General features: G+C 42.0%; 1 protein-coding gene across 1 annotated transcript in view; it reads left to right on the top strand.

The window, feature by feature from the left end:
* The first annotated feature begins 6,675 nt into the window (after positions 1-6,675).
* FKBP1B (FKBP prolyl isomerase 1B) overlaps positions 6,676-18,886 on the top strand; it is a 44,673-nt gene continuing 32,462 nt past the window's right edge. Inside the window, exons 1-2 of the mRNA XM_079299340.1 lie at positions 6,676-6,816; positions 10,115-10,162. Coding sequence (XP_079155466.1) covers positions 6,780-6,816; positions 10,115-10,162 — 85 coding nt within the window. The 5' untranslated portion in view covers positions 6,676-6,779. The remainder of the gene's footprint in view (positions 6,817-10,114; positions 10,163-18,886) is intronic.

The following is an 18,886-nucleotide window of genomic DNA, read 5'->3' as shown; positions in this document are numbered from 1 at the left end:
TGCACTAGAAAGCAAATTTTATAAAGTATTTTAAAAAATGGTTACTTCTGAATCATATGGTTTGTAGCATTTTTTCAGGCAGTTAAACTGTGGTTGAGAATATTGATTGAGAAAGGTTGTGGGGTCTCATTTTGCTTGATGTATAGGGTGTGTTTGATGATAACACTTCCAATGCCCAAGATAGTTGAATAGTTTGCTTTTGCTGGTTCAACTTGGGACAATTTCAGAAGTGTCTGAAGAAAGCTGATTCCCAGTGGTATTTGTAAACCCTTGTAATAAAACAGCTTTAACTTGGTCTCCCATAGAATTATTCTTACTAGTTAGACTTAATAGGATCTCCCTACTTGCCTGATAAAGACAAAAATATTGGTGAATGTGTTCTAACACAAACCAGCCAATTAAAAGGAAACAATGGTACCATTGTGCTGCTATCCACCTGCTTGTTTATGTAGGTCACCTGTAACTCTCTGTGTAGGCTGAAACTGAACTGTAGTGGATGATGTTTTTAATCCACAGCCCTTAAGATAGTTGAAGCTAGTTAGCTAGAATTGTCTTGAAGGTCCTGTGGAGTCTATATTTTTACTGAAAGGCTGTGATGGTTCTGTTCTGTCTGTCTTTTAAAATCTTAGTTAAGGTCTTCAAAAGTAATGAGAAATAAAACTAAAAATAATTTTCCTGCTTCCCTACTAGGAAGGATTAGAAAGGTTTCCACTTGGTCAGTTTAAGCCTAAATACCTGTTCTCCAGGATTCAGCCACCTTGACTCCATGGATGCACAACCTGAAATGGCTCATTCAGCCTTGTCTTCTCTAAGAGAGCTAAAGGCCAAATGTTGGGTCAGCTCTGATGAGGAGCTGAATACCAGGGAGATTAGTGTTTGTGTTTCTCCTTGAGATTAATGCAAAAAGTCTGAGATTTTTAGTGGCTGTCACTATCTATTGACACTTACCTGGAATTAAAGTAGTCCCTGGAGTATGATACAGAAAAAATCCCAACTTTTTACAGTCTTTCTGTGTTCTACTTGTAGCTGCCCTGCAATGTTACAATCTGCCTCTCTGGCTGCCGAACTTTTAGTTATGACTTCAGATCATTTTGGTCAGGAGGTTCTAGAAACTCATTAAAGAGTGTTATAATTGCACATGCAGAAAGAAGGAAAACAAACACAACGTTAATTTTCTGAGTCCATTAGCCAGCTCCCTTGATTCATTTATCTGGAAGATTGAGAATGCCAGTTAATTTCATTTCCACAGTTACATTTTCCAAAATCATCGAAAGACTAATCAAAAGCTTGTAGCTAATATTTGCAGCTTGTTTGGTTTTCTCCTGTTGTTTGAACTGCTTCCAATATGTCTTGCCAGTGACATTTCTCCACAAGCAGAATAAATATCAAAACTATAGAGAAATCGTTTTACTGAAGAAAGCAGCCAATGTGTTGCCCTGGAAATAGAAAGTCTCTCAAAGCCACTGACGTCCTTTTGTAACTTCCACAGCAAGGAAATGATAGAGCTGGAATAATTAATTTACTGAATTGACGCAATATGTGTAATTCCAGTGCTCTTCCCCAGATTGAAAGATAGATTTACTTACATTTTTTAATCCATTTTTTGCTATGAAAGATTGGGTGGAAGAGAAAATCTAATCGTCTTGGACTCTCTGCTTAAGATATTGTTATTGGAAATTTTATTTATGAGACTGTGCTGCACAACCCTGAATTTAAGCTCTGGGTCCTGAGGTGTTACTTGCTCTCTTTTATTTATGATAAGAGAGGATCTCTTCCCCTGAAGTACTTGGAATCTAAACAAGGTAGAATGATCATTCTTGTTATATAAATTAAATACTAAGACACAGAGCAATTCAGAGCATATCTTCAATTTAGCAAGCTGCCTTTAAAAGAGTAGGCAGTGAAGTGATATCACTGCAGCAATCTGCATGTGTGCTAATTAGTCTGGATGGATGCTGCAATTTCATATTTATATTGCATCTGAGGTATTAACCACTGGTGTATTAGCCACTTTGGAGTATTATGCATTGCAAACAGATCCAAGGTGATTTAGGATCATGCAGTCAATATTGGAATTGTGGTTAAACTCACTACCATTTTTAAATTTCCTTTTCCACGTTGCATGAAAAATATTACAGACTCGTACATCAGTTTAGGGGAAGGGATCTTTGAAGGCCATAGGGTTCAATTGCTTGCTTGGAACAGTGCTGACATCAGTTTGTTCTGGTTTCTTATGGCTTTGTTTGATAACTCATCTTGTGAAGTTTTTTTTAAAATCCATATATAGTCAGAATTTCCCTTGCTATGACTTGTGTCCATTGTTTCTTGTCCTTTTGTTGGGCATCTCTGAGAAGAGTGTGACACCATCTTCTGAACCACCTGTTAGGCAGTTGCAGACAGTAACCAAGATCCTTCTGTCTGTCTTCTGCAGGCTGAACAAACCCAGCTCCACATTCTCCAGCCACTAACAACATTGGAATTGCTCAGTATGCCCTTGTACTGGAGAGACAAGTCTGTGAGACCATGAGTTTGTCTAAACCCATGTGGTTTTGAAAGTGATAATTTGCATTAATCTCTTCTTGGAAGCAAGCTCCATCATTAAGATTCTAGACTTGTGGAATTTTTGCCTCCATTCCAGAACATAAGTTACCAATTTCTTGACTCTAATAACTGGTGGCATATATCCTGATGAACTGGAGTCTTCCCTGTGCATACCTGAGGTTACCTCACCTGGTCCTCTAAAAGGCTTTGAAGATCAGGTCCAAGAACTTTGTAATGACTCACAAAGAAGCATTTTAAGAGAGAATATGTGAGTATCTGAGTTGGGAAGAGCTTGTTGAGAGAGGTGGTGACTTTCAAGGCAGCTTTAGTGCTACTGAAAAAATCCAGCTGCAGTTTTGCACTCACAGCTACAGCTGCAAGAGGAAAACTATAGATACATGTGTGCATAAGGAGTTGCAAGAGGAAGATAAGGATGCAGACCTGTGGTAACTGGCAGTGGTGAGAAGTGAGACAGGCACATGGAGATTTTTGGGTTTAATCTGATAATCACATGGCTATCCCTGCGGGTGTGCTGTCAGACTTACCCTGAGCATGTGCTTTGAGAGGAGTCATGGATTCTGGCTGACTCTCTTTTGTCAATGCTCACGATGCACAGGAACATTCACAGTGACACGACCTGCTGAGCTCTGCAGGCTGCTGTTTATTTTGGTCAGGGATTTTTCCAGTGTGGTGCTGGTTTTTCATGACCTGTACACTTTGGGATTAAAATTACTTGGTTGCATATGTTGGTTCACTGAATGGAAAGGTCAGTATTGGTAACCCATTTTTAGTTTCTTTTCACTTTTAATATAGCACTGGTTGGGTTTCAAAGTAACGTTTATTCTTTATCCATGAATGCTGGTAAGGGAAATGTGTACTGTTGTGGGGGGTAGTTTGTGGCTTCCATAAATTTTTACATTTGCAGAATTTGTGCTTTCTGTTTATGGTTAATTTAGTGCTTTGCCTTGCAGGGGTGTTCTTCATGTGCATATGAAATCTATTACACATGATTTGTAGACCCTTTGTAGATTTTAAAAAACAATGAAGAATGGGATTTTGCAATATAGGAACTATGAACTATGTTAAAACACCCTAAAATTTTGAAAACTGATTGTCTTTCTGAAAGTGGAAATGCATAAATATTTTGCACACAGTGCTGGCTGTTGGGGTTTTAACTAAAGAAAATGGGATATTCATCTGCTAAACTTTGAGGTTTTGGGTTTTTCTCATAATAACTGTGGCAAATTGTCCTCTTTGTGATCACTGAGTAATCTTAAATGCTGGAGTCATGTGGTACCATCAAAACATTTGGGAAGGAGTGCCAAAAGAACCCCCCACTTTTCCAGCTTGATCTTTTCTGGTGCTGTGGGAAGGTCTTGTGGTAAACAACTGTTCAGGAATGTGAGCTCTACAGAGCTTTGGAGAGAGAGATTACTGGACTTTGCCCTTGATACAGATACACTGGATCCCAAAGGTGGTGACAGTGAATGACATGCAATGGCTTTCAAAGAGCATGCTCCATACATTAATCTGGTCAGCTTTGATAATCTGCTTTTAGCCATTTCCTTGGTCATGAACTTTCCCTTTTAGTTCCTTTGTCCTTTCTGGTTCCCCTCCAATTCTCTGCCAGTTCTAAACCACTTTTTCTTTTATTTCAGAGGCTTTCCTCTGAAGATATGGACATTCCTTGTTTCAGTCTACTCTTCCAACATTTTTGTGTGCTGTAGACTTGTTAACATGTATTAAAGGATTTTGATGCCTCCAGTGAATACTATGAGGGGGAAAAATAACATTATTTTTGGTTCAATATCTGTGGTGCCAAAGATTTTTAAAATATTCATCCAACAACTTTGAGATACTCTCTACAGATCCTTATTTTCTGTCTTGGAATTTGGCCTCACCTTTCTTTCCATATTCTTGGGAATATGAATGTTTGGGATCTAATTAGCTCATGCCCAAAAGAAACATTTAGAATCCCACCATGGGGCATGAGCCATGGCATAAGATGATTGTAAATACAGTATGTTAGACTTAGGTCACAGCTTGGTCCCTCCTAATCCCATCTTGTAGCTTCTGAATTTTGCTGTTGGTGGACTTTGTTTTTTTATTATGATTGTCAGTCTGCCTGAGAATGCTGTGGTCTGCCTTTAAGGCCTGTTACTTGTGATGACACTTGAAGCAGATTTTCTGTGATCTCGTATGAACTATGTCTATTATGTGATTAGATCCAATCTCCTGTCACAAGACACAACTCCAGAACAGCTACTTTCCCATTGTGCAGAGATGTGTGGCCTGATCAAAGGAAACGTAATTATAAAAGCTGAAGTGAACCCAGCAAAGAATAATCTGCTTTTATTCATTGGATTTATGCCTTCTGATGCTCTGATCATCTGAGAGGACACAGACATCTACCTGGAGCCTGGATGAAAGCAGTGCTTTCTTGTAAAGTCAAGAGTCCTAATAGGGCACCATGTACCTAGAATTTCCCTTTATAACTCCCCTTATACACTCAGCTTTTCTTGTGCTGTCCTTGTTGCTCTGTAATGACTCAGAGGCACCTCTGGAATTAGCAATATTCATAGGTTCTTAATGCTTCTGTACCACTTACCTCCTACCTGGCATTCTCCTATTTCTCAAATGCATTTTTAGTATCTTTCTTCTGATCAGAAATCAAATGGCACTCTGAGACTCTGAGAAATCAAATGGCAATGGAAAAGAATCCCTTTTCAGAATCTGCACTGTTACAGACCTCCTCTGATAAACTGCTGTAAGTGCCTGCTTATTCTGCATGTGCTACCTATAGATGCAGAATTCACTGGAATGGGAGGTAGGTGAAAAGAATCTGTGTTCAGCCCCCATTACTGCTTGTGAACTCCTGTGAGCTCATGATTTTCCTCATTTGCCCGTTTCTGGGGAACTTCAGCCAGCCAGCCCTGGTATTCCAGAGTATTTCCTTTTTTCAGGTATTTCCTTTCACAAGGAAAGATAGGCAAGGATCAAGCAGGCTGATCAGAGTTATGTGAAAAGCTGTGTGAAGATGCTCAGTGTAGTTCAGAGCATCCGTGCAAGGGTCACTTTATCACATTTACAAACCAGCACGGTAATTCCTCAGTTCAGTCATCCTGACAACTGCCAGTATAGAGGAAGATCTTTTTTTCCTGAAGAGAACCCAGTTTGTAACAGGGATAAAAATCAGGATAAAAATCCTGAAAAAGCAATGTCTGAGAAGTGCAGGTTGGAATTAGATGGATACAGACAGCTCCTTCAGTGGGAAAACTGATGATGTTGCGGTTCCATTTTTATTTTTAACTCAGAAAACACAGAACTGCAAACAGAACTATTCCTTTTGAGGCAGTGGAAACTCTAAGATTCAAATACACAATAAGTGCTTAAGGAAATAGTCTATTTCAGGTCCACTCCTCAGAAGTAGTTGTAGCAAGGTTGAATACGTAATCTCACATCATAGGAACACCATACATACATAGATTTTCCAATTTAAAACATGGATATGAGCAAGAAGTTATAAATTGTTTTGCACTGAAACTCAAGGTCACTGCCAGCCTGCTGTGGAGACCTGCCGCTGCTGCCGTGTGGGGTCACCAGCGGTGGGTACCAGTGCCCTGATGCTGCCGTTCACCAACAGAATCGGGGGGACATTCCCTTCAGCGCGCACACGCAGTGTGCGAGCACGGATGCCTTCCTCCATGCTCTTTGTAACGGGAAATGCCGACCCTCCACTGGCACCCAGCCGCGTCCCGGTGCCTGAATGGTTTGAAGCGCGGCGCTCGGTTTCCCCGCCTGCCCGGCGGGGCTGCAGCAGCACCCGCCGGTACCCTCGGCACGCCCCGAGCCCTCCGCCGCTCGGACTCCGCACGGGCACGGGCACACGGGGGCAGACGCCGGCGAGACCCCCGGGGGAGCGCTTCGCGGGCACCATCGCTACAGCGAGCCCTGCCCGGGGATGGCAACAGCATTCCCCGCACGGCTGTGGGGTGGGGGGCGATGCCCGCGGGGACACCCCCATCGCAAGGCTCCCCTCGTCCCCGCACCCCCGGGCGCTCGGAGCGGGGGCGGGCGGACCCCTCCCCTCCTGTGCCCGTCCTCCCCGCCCCTGCCCCGCATTGGCTGCGGGCGCTGACGGGCAGCCGGGCCGCCCCTGCCCGCGGCCGCCCGGGGGCACTGCCCGCACTGGGGGTCCGGCCGCGCCGGGGAGCGGGGCTGAGTCGAGCGGTGTTGCCATGGGGGTGGAGATCGAGACCATCTCTCCGGGAGACGGTACGAGGCCGTGCGGGGAGCAGCCCTGCGGCGCGGGGACGGGGGCGCTCGGTCCGGCCGGCAGCCGGGCGCTCCGGGAGCGAGGGAGCCGCGTTCCCGGCGGCGGCAGCGCGGGGAGCGGGGAGGCGGCCGGCTGGGAGGGGAGGGGAGGGGAGGCACGGCCGCCCCCGCAGCCCCGCGGGCACGAACCCCCGGTGCGGGAGAGGCGGAGCCGCCCGGGGTCGCGGCGGCGGCAGGGGCGGCGAGGGGCCGGGGTTTCTGTGGCATCCGCTGACAGCTGCGCGGCCCGAGCGCCGGGTCAGCGCCGGCGCCCGGCGGGGAGCCCAAACTTTCCCCGGTGGCGAGCCCGGCCTCGCCGTGGCTACCGGCCGTGCGTGCCAGCATCCCCCGGCAAGGCACCGCCGCCTCCCGGTCCGGCGGGGGATGCTGCCGAGGGCTGATGTGCAGCCCGGGTGGCAGTCGCCTCTGCTTGGCGCACGCTTGGCTTTCGAGAGCCAGTTCGCGGTGTTCTGCTCTTCCTTGGCATTATAATATAATTCCATAAGGTTTTTATGTTTGGGGTTTTTTTAAGAGAATGTAATTTTCTCTTTAAAATTTAAATCTCTGTAACATACATATGTAGCTATATACATATATACATATGTAGCTATATAATAGGCCAGATTCATCGTTGGCTGATACACAACCATAAACGATTTGTTCAAGTTGATCGCAGATTAAGTTTCTTGGCCCAGTATCTTTCCTTTCTGTATGTATGCTTTTAAATTGACTTGTCTCTCTGTGCTGTTTAGTTCTAGATGAATCCTTCTCTTGGTTGCACAGATGTAAAGGAAGAATACTTATACCCACATAAGTAATGGTGCTGAGTTGGGAGTAGGAAGGAGGGTGGAACTACCTCACAGTAGTACTTTCTAGCTATTAGATAGATCAAGGCTGTCATTGTAAGTAATATGTGATTCCAAATAAGGCTGTATGGTTTAGTTCTCTTGGTTGCAAGTCTTAATCAAAATCAGCTGACTTTAAACACTGTCTAAAGCCACAGTGAGTCAGTGGTCTTGCGAACCTCTGCTTTTAATTTGGCTTTGATGTGAAATTATCCAGCTTCATTGGCTTTGCTGGTGGTACACTCACACAGCAGATTGTGTGTCCATAAGGTCTGAAACCACTTTTCTCAGATCTCTGTATAGTAATGGTTCATTTTAATAATACCTGTTTTACTGAGGGTAGGGTTCATCTCACATAACTTTTCTCAGATTAGCTGCCTAGTCTAAAACAATCTTCTGGGTTTTCTTTTTGGCCATCTCCAGAGATTAATTTGTCTTACCTTTCTCTGGATAGGCTGGCTTTCTCTCAAAGCACTGCTAATTCTTTGCTGTCAATAGAGGAAGCCCAGGAGACTGGCATATGATCGCTGCCTGTGGTTTAGATGGCTTTGAATTTAAAAGAGATGAATCCCACTTTAGCATCCCATGGTGCCCTTACCAGATACCTGCTGTACTGCATTTTGTGCAACGTGCAGCTAGGGATACTCCAGCAGCCAAGCCAATGAACAAGGCTGTGCAGGTGGTGCTTGGAAGCACCTCTACCTCAATTTTTGTGTTGTAAATCTTGGTTCATCATATTAGCCTGTCCTCTGCCACTCACTGCTGATGTGGTTCTGGCATGTGAGCCCAAAGACCATAGCTTTGTGTGTTACCTGCTGATTTATACCCTGTGAAGTGCTCTGTAATGCAGAACTTGTTATCATGTTAATTCTCACCAAAGACCCAGAGAGCCAACTAAGAGATGAGCTTCAGTTTCATAGAATCATAGAATGGTTTGGTGGGAAGGGACCTTAAAGATCATCTTGTTACAACCTCCCTGCCATGGGCAGGAACACCTTCCACTAGACCAGGTTGCTCCAAGCCCTATCCAAGCTGACCTTGAACATTTCCAGGGATGGGGCATCCACAGCTTCTGGGGGCAACCTAACTCAATCCCCAGTTTTCAGCTTTCTGACAAGGATGTTCCTTAATAATTAACGTCATTGATACTTTAAAGTTCTTCTGAACCTGTGCACTCCCCTGGCCAACCTTGAGAAATCAAGGTTAGCATCTTTAGTACACCATTGTCACCTCATTGAGCCTTGGGAGTCATCCCTTAGCTTTTAGTACCTTTGACAGTACCTGGAACAGGTGAAATGGAAATGGTAATTTTATTTTCCAGTATCAAGCAAAAAAATTAAGCTTTCTTTTCTTTCAGTATGAACATTTTACGAGGAGCTACCATGCTCTTAAAAAAAACTCAGTGTATTACTGCTTTGCTGTTGTCTGATGCTACAAAATTAAACTGCTTTTGTCTGTGAAAATTTCTGTAAAACCCATCCCTGCTAATTAAAGATGCCCTCACAGAGCTGTCTTTCTTGAGTGAAAAGCATTAGAGATGTCAATACAAATGGATTTTCTCACAATGTCAGACTGAGACTTTATTTGAAAAATTACAGCAAAAACATTCTGAGAACTATTTAAAGTTATAATTCATGAGGTTTTGACTGTCCTTTTGCACTTACAGAATGTAAATGCATATGTAGTGCACACACATATAGAGAGGGTTATCTGAGAAAAGTACTAATTAGTTTAAAAACTAAATAGCAGCCAAGCTGGGACTTTTACCCTAAACCATCCCATTCCTGTCTTGCATGTTAGTGATTTAGTAACACATAGTCATACAATCATGGAGTTGTTAGGGTTGGAAGAGACTTCTAAGATCATGAAGTCCAACCGTGTTCACCATTAAACCATCTTCAGATGTCATATGCATGTGTTTTCTGAACACTTGAAATAATTGTGACTCCACCACTTGCCTGGGAAGTCAGTGTTTTACAACTCAATGCTTTACAGCCTTTTCTGTGAAGAAATGTTTACTAATATTCAATCTAAACCTAACTCAGTGCAACTGGAGGGCGTTTCCCCTCCCTTTCCCCCTCACTTTTACCCTCCACTTGTTCTCTGGGAGAAGGGACTGATCCCCACTTCACCACAACCTCCTGTCAAGGAGTTGTACAGAGCAATAAGGTCTCCCCTGAGGCTCCTTTTCTCCAGGCCAAGCACCCCCAATTCCCTCAGACAAATTGGATTTGTGCTCCAAGTTGTATGAGCAGCCACTTATATCTACAGCTGTCATGTGGATGTCTCAGGTATCCTAAAGTAACCAAATGGCTGATACCAGATCTCTGTTCAGCATTTTCTTTTAAAAGATAAACTTGCATAGCTAGGTCAATCAGAGAAAATAAAAGAATAATCTTTTATGATTTTAACAGGACGGACATTTCCCAAGAAGGGTCAGACGTGTGTGGTGCACTACACAGGTAAGGCTTGTTCTGGATGCTCTCTCAATACAGCTGCTTCACATTCAAGAGTGATTGCCTATTGCAGATGCCTGGTGTATTTTTTGGTTTGTTCTGTCACTCATAATCCACCAGATAATGTTTGGATGGGTTTCCTGCCTGTTTCACTTCTAGCTGAGCTGTTTAGGCTGCAGTAGCTAGATATGCCTGCTGGCAGATTTGCCATGGGTTGTGTTCAATGGTGAGAGCTTTGCAGAAGAAGCTGCAGACCTGATTCATTAAGTCAGTTTATTAGCTAGTGAAATTGAGCATGAAACAGTCAAAATCCTGGGTTCATATTTTTGCAGCCTCTGATCTTGACACAGACAATTAATGGTTGTATATGTCTTAAAAGCATGTGTCCTTGTATTAGCAGTAAAATTGATTCCAGATTGAAGACATCAATACCAGGTCAGTTTAAACACCTGCTTTATGGACTTTTTGCAAATTTTAAGTGGTGAGCTGGTTAATGGAGCTGCTTCTGCTGAAGAAGAAAATGTTCTTTAAATCAGTTTATGGTGTTATGCTTTGTATGTAGTTATGTAAGTTGTCAAAAGGATGCAAAAGTCTCTGCAGTCTGAATCTCCAGCTGGGAAGTTCATTCCAAGAGCTGCCATTTTTTGAGATATTTTCCTTAAGAAGCTGACATACAGGTTATGTGGATATTGAAGCTTCTGACCTGGGCCTAGACAGTGAGACACTGTTTTCCTTTAGTGCTCAGGTTGATAGGAAAGTTCTCTCTGGTAACTGTTGCTTTCATTCAGTTTTGTACTTGCTTTTTAGAACTGGAGCAAGATAGGAGCATTTTCCAATAAATATAACTAATGAAATAAAACCTGTTTGTATTTTCAATAAACTTTTCTATCATTTCAATAATATCACCATTCAGAAGATTATATGGGAGTTTGTGCACTGGCTGGGGGTAGAGGTTGTCTGGTTTTAAGTTCCCATATAAACATTTATATATTCAAAGTATTTTGATCTAATGAGGATTTCTATTTTGAATTAGAAGATGTTAAACTCATGGATCTCCCATTCCAGTCTCAGCTCTCTAACTTAGATATGAAAATAAATGTTTTGAAATTATTTTTGTGAAGAAGCTAAAAGATATGTTTCTCTTCCTGTCCAATCTTCAAAAGGTTTTATGAAATAAAATTGTCACCTCCCACCCCTAGTTAGTTCAAGATAAATTTAAATGTCAGAACTGAAATAGGCAAAAAAATTTGAGCCTGGTGGCTCCCACAAAGCACATTTTTTTAGGATAACTAGAGAGAGTGTGAATGGTAAATGTGAAATGATAACAAGATGCTGCATACTCCTATTGATATTAGTATCTTAGATGAGGCTGTTGTAAGCTGGCTTTGACATAAAAGACTTTATAAAAACTCATTAAATCAGTCTCTGGGGTAGACTGTGCTTTCTCCATATATCTTGCTGCTGGTGCTATGCAGCCTCTCTTGCCTCCCAGATTAGAACAGATATCAGGGTAGGCTCATCACCCTCAGTTCATTGCTGGTGCCAGCAGTCTTTGGTGGTAATGTTTTTAAATTGAGCCCATGGTTAAAATGTTTCTTTCCAGTGATCTATAAAGCACGTGGGTAATATGACATCTAAATGGTGAGTTTTAGTTTAAAACAGTTTTATCTGGATCCAGCAGAGTTTCTTTTTGTGTTGACGAGATTCTGGATGTGTCTGGTGTTTATCTTGGAATGATCTCTGTCTTATTTATGTGATCTTATTAGATCTCAATGTTCTTAATACTTATCTTCACCACACTCCTCAGAGTCCTGCTTTAGGAATAAGGTAGCTAAATTACAGGGAAGTCTGCAGAGAAATCCAGAACCTCTGCCTTGGCACCTAAAATGAGAGTCAGGAAAAACTAAGACACCAAGATGCAAGAAAATGATCCAGAAATGGTGTTTTTCAGAGATACTTAATATTATATAGCATGTATAACTCTCAAGTTATCTCTGTATTTAGCTTATGTGACACTCTGGAGTTGGGCACAGATACCTGTGAGGAGGTATTGTATTATGGGAGGTGAGGGAAGCAGGCACTGACTGGACTCTATCAAGATCCAGAGATTGTTTGGATCCCCAGAAAAGCCTGAGCTCACTGGAGTGCTTAGAGCACAGCTCTGAATCCAGAATGAAGCTGAGCAGAGAACCAAAAACACAACCTGAGGGAGCCCACTTGATGTGTAATAACTGAACAGTGTTTTCAGACATGGCAAACCTGTCTCCAGTTGGCTCTTACAATAGAAGAGGGTTGTAACTCTGCCTGCCACATCCTGATCTGCAGCCATTCCTGGGGAGAAGAAAGCTGAAATTTCCCACTCCCTTCAGTTTAGCCTGGGACACTGAGCAGTGAAGAGTGCAAGAGCCATGGGCAGGAAAGGGATCAGCCAAGAGGGTATTTGGTGCATGATACAACATTTCTATTTTATCTGCTGTTTCAGAACTACTTGCTAGGCACTCATAACATTTTTCTATTTTCTTCCCAACAATATTCATGCAGGGATATGGAAGGACTTGTGGTGCAGTCCTTGTCTTTGGGAATTAATTCAATATCTTTTTTTAATCTTATGATTTTTCCATGTGGTGGTGCCAGCTGGGCAGGCTGTGTAACTTCTTGCAGTGGCCCTTCTGCTTTCATACCAACACACACTGTGGTGATACAACTCCTTAGCACGAGCATGGTTGGTCCTGAAGGGGTATTTTTTTGTGCATGCATAGAAAAAGCATTGCCTGCCCACTAATTATTCCCATCTCAAAGGAGAAAAGAGGGTAAAATGAGTTCTCCTCTGCCAGAGCAAACTATGAATCTTAGGGAGTCTCCAGTGAGGAGTGGGCTGCGGGCTCTGTATTGTCTTATTCCCCCTCTTGCCTTTGCTCTTGCACACATGCATTTACCATGTGATGGGGAGTGATGGCAGAGAGCATGGACAGGAAGGGACTGCTGTTACTGCAGGTGTAAAAGGCCTGTAGCAAGCCCCATATTTTAGGAGTAAGCTGTTTGTGTGACTTGTCCCAGTGGTCCATGCAGGAAAAGTCCAGAGAGGACGGAAGACTGGGACTCCAGATGTTTGGCAGAGCTTTAGGGCTCTGGCTGCTTGTCCTCCAGGATTTTATGATTCATCACCAAGGTAAAGATTCAGCAGGGTAGTTTCTAGTCTGACAACCCTACATGTTCTGGAGGAGTGGGAAGTGAGAACTGGAATCTCCTCAAGATGAAGGAGAGCTGTGATTGAGTTTTACACTTCTGCTGTCAGCACTCCAGCTATTAGGCTGTTATATGTGGCAGCTTTTCCTCTTTCTCTCCTTGATCAACTGGATGCATAATCTCAGGGTATGGCGTGGTCTGATTCCCAAAAGCCTTGTGATGCCTTAAGGAACAGACCTAAGTTCCAGTGGCTGCAGGAGTTAAAGGTGCAGCCTCACTAGGGAGCAGTTTTGAAAGGACCTCTTCCTTTCAGCACATTGTTTTTAATTATTTTTCCCCTTAGGAGTAATTCTCAGCTGCTTTACAATTAGAGCAGGATTTTTGGATTACCCTTCAGAAGTACCTGATTGCTCTTTCGTGAGATGCCTTAGTGCCTAACTTTGGTCCTGTAAATCACCTGCTAATTTTTCAGCTTTGCACAGCCTGATTTAAGTGCATAAATAGATGAACAGATAATTGCAGAAGATTAGATAGGGCAACTGCGATAGGACATGAAACCAAGTCTCAGTCTTAGTATATGATGGAAAAATGTGGCCAGATTCCTGTATGTTTAGCTTTGTTAACAAATACAATAATTTCTTCTTAGTTTCCAGCATCCATGTTGAGTCTCAAAAGTTACCTGACACAGTATTACAGTAATGGGATTAATAGATAAGGCAAAGCACTGGCACTGAAATGCATTTGCAGCAGCACTGGTTTATGTCATGTTTTTTGTCACAGATTTCCTTGAGCAAGATTCTCAAAGCCTTTGGCAATCTGCTTACTCCTTCTGTTTTCCATCTGCAAAATGATTGTCTGCCTCCTGTAGAGAGATTGCAGGGAGTTTGAGATATGAACTGCCTCCTTCTTCATGCCTGTTGTAATGGCAACCTAATCTTGATTGGGTCTTTAGGTTACATGGGGCTACTGACAGTAGTACAAGCAAACCAATTAATCCTGGAGTGCATAAAAGGAATTAAGGCATTTTTTGCAGTTTTGTTTCCTGTGATTTAAATTTGTTGACTCTGGCAATGGGAATTAGCAGTGTAGAATTTTCAAAGATGTATGAAGATGATACAAAGCTTGGCTTTCAGTTAGAAATGTCCCTCAACAAAACCTTCACTGAGGAGGGATATGCTCTGTCTGGAGACTGTGAGGTAAAACCTGCACTCGAGGAAGCTGAATCCCATTCCCAGCCCTCCTGCTGGATAATGGTGTGCCTTCACACCAGCTTTGTGTGTACTGAATCTAAATCTGCTCATGATAATGAGAGGACAGTTTTTTCCCCCATGTTATTCAGAGCTGACATTCTCTTGTGTTGTCCCATGTAGCTTGTGGCAGAGCTGAATTCTTAACCTCTTCATCTTTCTCCTTGGCCACCTGTAAAGCTCTGAGTATAGTACAATCATCCTTTTTAAGGAACTGATAATAACCAGTGTTTTAGTCTGCTGGAACTGACTTATTTGAGTGAGACTATAAAGACACAGTAAATCATTAATTATTTATTAAAATGGATTTCATAGAGTTTTTTAGGCTAGGACTATTGCCCTAAAATTGCACTAAATAGATTTCCAGTAGAATAGAATACTTCAGTTACAAGGGACTTGAAATGATAATCTCTTCCAGCTGCCTGACAGCATCAGGGCTGACCAAAAGTTAAAGTATGTTGTGAAGGTCATTGTCCAAATGCCTCTTATACACTGACTGATCTGGGGATTGACCACCTCTGCAGTGATGGGCCACCCACTCAGTGAAGAAATGCTGCCTGATGTCCAGTCTGAACCTCCCCTGGAGCAGTTTGGAACCATTCCCACATGTCCTGGATCACAGGGAGAAGATCCTAGCACCTCCCCCCACCACCTTTAATATTTCAATATTGAGAAGTTGATTTTTTATTATTTTTAATGCGTGAAGTGAAATTCCACATTGAAAGAAATGAATACTACTACGTTTATTGCAGCTGAGCTATAAAAATTCATTCTGTTTTAGGAAGCAGGGTTTTACTTAAAGCAGAACAAATGATTAATTGTTATTTTCCTAGTGGTCTGAGGACAAATTTGTATTATCTTCTTTTCCCATATATTGCCAGAATTACTTTATATTGTTTCTTCAGCTTTGGCAGTGGTGTAGAGTTGAGAATTATGTTTATGTCTGTGAAGCTGAAAGCTCTTTATATAACAAAGCATAGTGCCTAGATATAGATGAACACTAATTCATAGAATATGCTTGATTTATCATGATTAAAAACACTATTTTCCATTTAACACAATAGAAATGTAATGCAATTCCCTTGAAATAATCCTTGCCAAAAAGATCTGCCTATTTTTCTTGGATGAAAATCAACCCAGCCTTAAGTGTACATAGTAATAGCCAGAGATTTGTCTATACTGACATGCTCTCAAAAAGACTAATGTAGATTCAAAGTAACTTTACAGATTGTCATGTTTGTGAGTATGACTGGATGAACATCAGTGTTGTACAAGCACTTCGTGCCAGGTGAGTACAGGAGGATGTTATTTCTCTGGTCCCACTTTCAGAAACATCTGTACCAATTCAAGTGGGAGCTCTGCATGTGTATCTGAGAGGAAAATTGAACTAAGTAAGGCATTTAATCAAAATTCTTTGTCTCCAGGAGGCTGTCTAGCTGGGTTTGGAAGAGGATAGTGAACACTGCAATTAGAACTATCATTAATAAGGATTGTATTGTAACAGACATTATAATTGAACCTTGATTTAAAGCCAGCTAAATTTTGCTTACCTAGAAGGAATTTAATTCCTTAATCATGCATGTTCCCAAGATACACTATATCAGAGGAGTGTGACGTCTGTCCAGCTTTTGGGGACTGCCAACTTTTTGCATTTTTTTATTTCATGTCCTGGTTTGAAAGTATGAAATCCTTTTGCTTCTATGGAGATCTTGGTGGCAGCTAAGCACTTAGAAACATCTTTTTTCTTTGGTGGATCATAACTGCAAAAAGCAGTTTTAGTCCTTCCTGAGGAATCTTTTGCTGCCCCTTAGAAACAATTTGTAAGTCTTAAACTATGCCAATAAAGGGATAAAAATTCTCATTTTTGCTTTATAATTTAATATAAATTAGTTATCCCTGGAAGTATTTTAGCAGTGACTTTGGCCTGGTAGTGATGACAATGATCAGAGTCCAGAAGCAAAAGTCTGAGAAGAAGAAATTTCTCCTGCACATTTTGCTGCCAGCTTAGTGACTGACATCAGGTATATTACTTGCCCTTTCATTTTGTAAATTTGATAGAAAAAGGGGCTATGCCTCTCAAAATTGTAATGCAATTAATGTCTGCAAGTACAGTGAGACTCACTGTAAGAAGCTATTTATATGAAAAAGTGATTGGATGAATAAAAATGTTCAGAGATTTGTAAGAGAAAAAGTAGCAGCTTCAGCTGCAGAGTGAGTGAGTTTAAATTGAACACATTAGATTTTTGCCTTATGGAAAAGGATCAGTAATAAACTGTAGCCTCAAGTTTCCCAGTTGATCCTCCTTTGCTGTTTTTCTGTGTATGGTGCCCATTGGTTTCACTGAAATCACTTCTGGTGTTGGATGTTACTTAATGTGGGTAGGTGAATCAGGAAAGTACCTTGAACTATTTCAGCAGTGTTCTTACTGGCAACCTCAGCTGTGAAGCCTTGGTTTGACTAAGAATAACTTTGTCCCCTTAAGGGTGCTCCCCATGGCACTGAGATGTTGTTTGGACCATTGCTGATATGCTTTGAGCAAAGAAAGGGAAGGGTTCAGGAACCATGAACACTGTCTTACATTCATTTGGAAAGAAGACAGGATGAGTTTCATTCTTGCAGAGTAAAGATAATAAATGGCTTTCTTCAAGATAACATACATTGATACTTTCTCCTCTGACAGAGGCTTCTCTGTCAACACGAGACACGCTGAGTGGTTTGGTGACTGCTAGCTTCAATTTTGGAGCACTTGCTAACCTTTACAGGATTTCCTTTCATGGTGAGATTGTAGCATCATGCTCTCTTCCTATTGTGCACAGAAATGAAGCTGCTAGCGAATAATTAAACCTCCTACTCCTACCTCACAAAAGCCTTGAGGAGTGGATTTCAAGATATTTTAAAAAAAGCTCACAAAGCAGATTATCTAAAGTGCCAGACAGCTAATAGCCTCTGTTCATCAAGTTTGTAAAAGCTCAGAGCTGATCCAAAAAAGTGCTGTCTTTTAGAAAATTAAATTGCTGTTTCAAACAAGATATTTTTACTGGATCCTCTTTGCACTTATTTTCAATTATTCCAGCGTGCCCTGCTTACAGTTCATACCTGTATTTGAGGAATTAGACCTGAAAGACTTGCTTCAATTCTTGATGATTACAATTACAGGTCCTTACAAAAATTACATCATTTTCCAGTAACTGATGCAGTCAAAAATCAAAGAATTGTAAAAAAATAAACCTGTGCAATGAGTAGTACTTTTTAGTGTAAAATGTACAAATGATCCTACATCAGCCAAAGAGAAGCTCTTATCAGCTGGCCCCAGTGATAGGCTTGTCTCCCTTTATTGACAAAATAGAACTGACAAAATAGAACTGACATCACCATATTTACCTAATTAAGAAATCTAAATTGAGAGCTTAGTTACCTTGGCTTACCTAAATAGTTAGATTGTGGATATGCCTCTCTTTCTATTGATTAGATAAAGAGCATTATAGGGTTCCTAGGTCAGGCAGCTCAGCTAGGCTGGGAGTGTGGAAGGGGGAATATTTCCTTAATTTGGCAACACGTTTTTCTTAAAGGTTTGACAAAATATATTTTCTTAATTTGACATCCCTCCGCAGTGGATGCACAGCAGGGACATCTCAGGTGTACTGCAGGCAGAGCTGTCTGCAGGTTTGTGATCCCCAGCACTCAGTGTGCTGGTGCTGCAGGGATGTGTGGGGATCCCTGGGGGGCATTGCCAAGGAGCTGACACGGTCCCGTGTCTGGGGAAGCAGCTGAGCCTGGAGGACACGCTGCGCCGCGGGAAGCAGCAGCTTGGTGCTGGCAGCACTTCTGCTGAGTCCTGCTGAACCAGGGCCAGGGGGCTTTATATTAAAGCAACATCTCTCAGTTGAGAGGTATTATTTAGCTTTACTCACTCAAGGGCTTTGTAAATCTTACTTATTTTTTTTTTTTCTGCGTAAGACTGCTGGCTGCAGAAGTTGCACTCCCTTGCACATCACTCAGTGTGAGGAATCTTAAATGTAGCCGTGGTGTCACCAAGCAGAACCACAGGATCTTTGTAGCCAAGGCAGCAGGTCCATGTAATTAGGCAGTGCAGTCCTTTCTCTTCTATCAACACCCTGGGATTTCTAAAATTCAGTGTTACAGCAGTGCTTGTGAGGTACATTTGATTTGTAAATCTCCCTCTGTCTCTCTTTATGATATCCCAACTGTGGTTACTCCTTTCAGATCTTTTCCATTTAATCCTGCATAGTTATTTGGTTCTTAGTTGTCTCTTGCTGCTCTTATTCACTTCCCTTTG

Source organism: Erithacus rubecula (assembly GCF_903797595.1).
Source record: "Erithacus rubecula genome assembly, chromosome: 2".
Classification (NCBI taxonomy): domain Eukaryota; kingdom Metazoa; phylum Chordata; class Aves; order Passeriformes; family Muscicapidae; genus Erithacus; species Erithacus rubecula.
The sequence above is the reverse complement of the archived record's forward strand: the minus strand, read 5'-3'. Positions and strand labels throughout refer to the sequence as shown.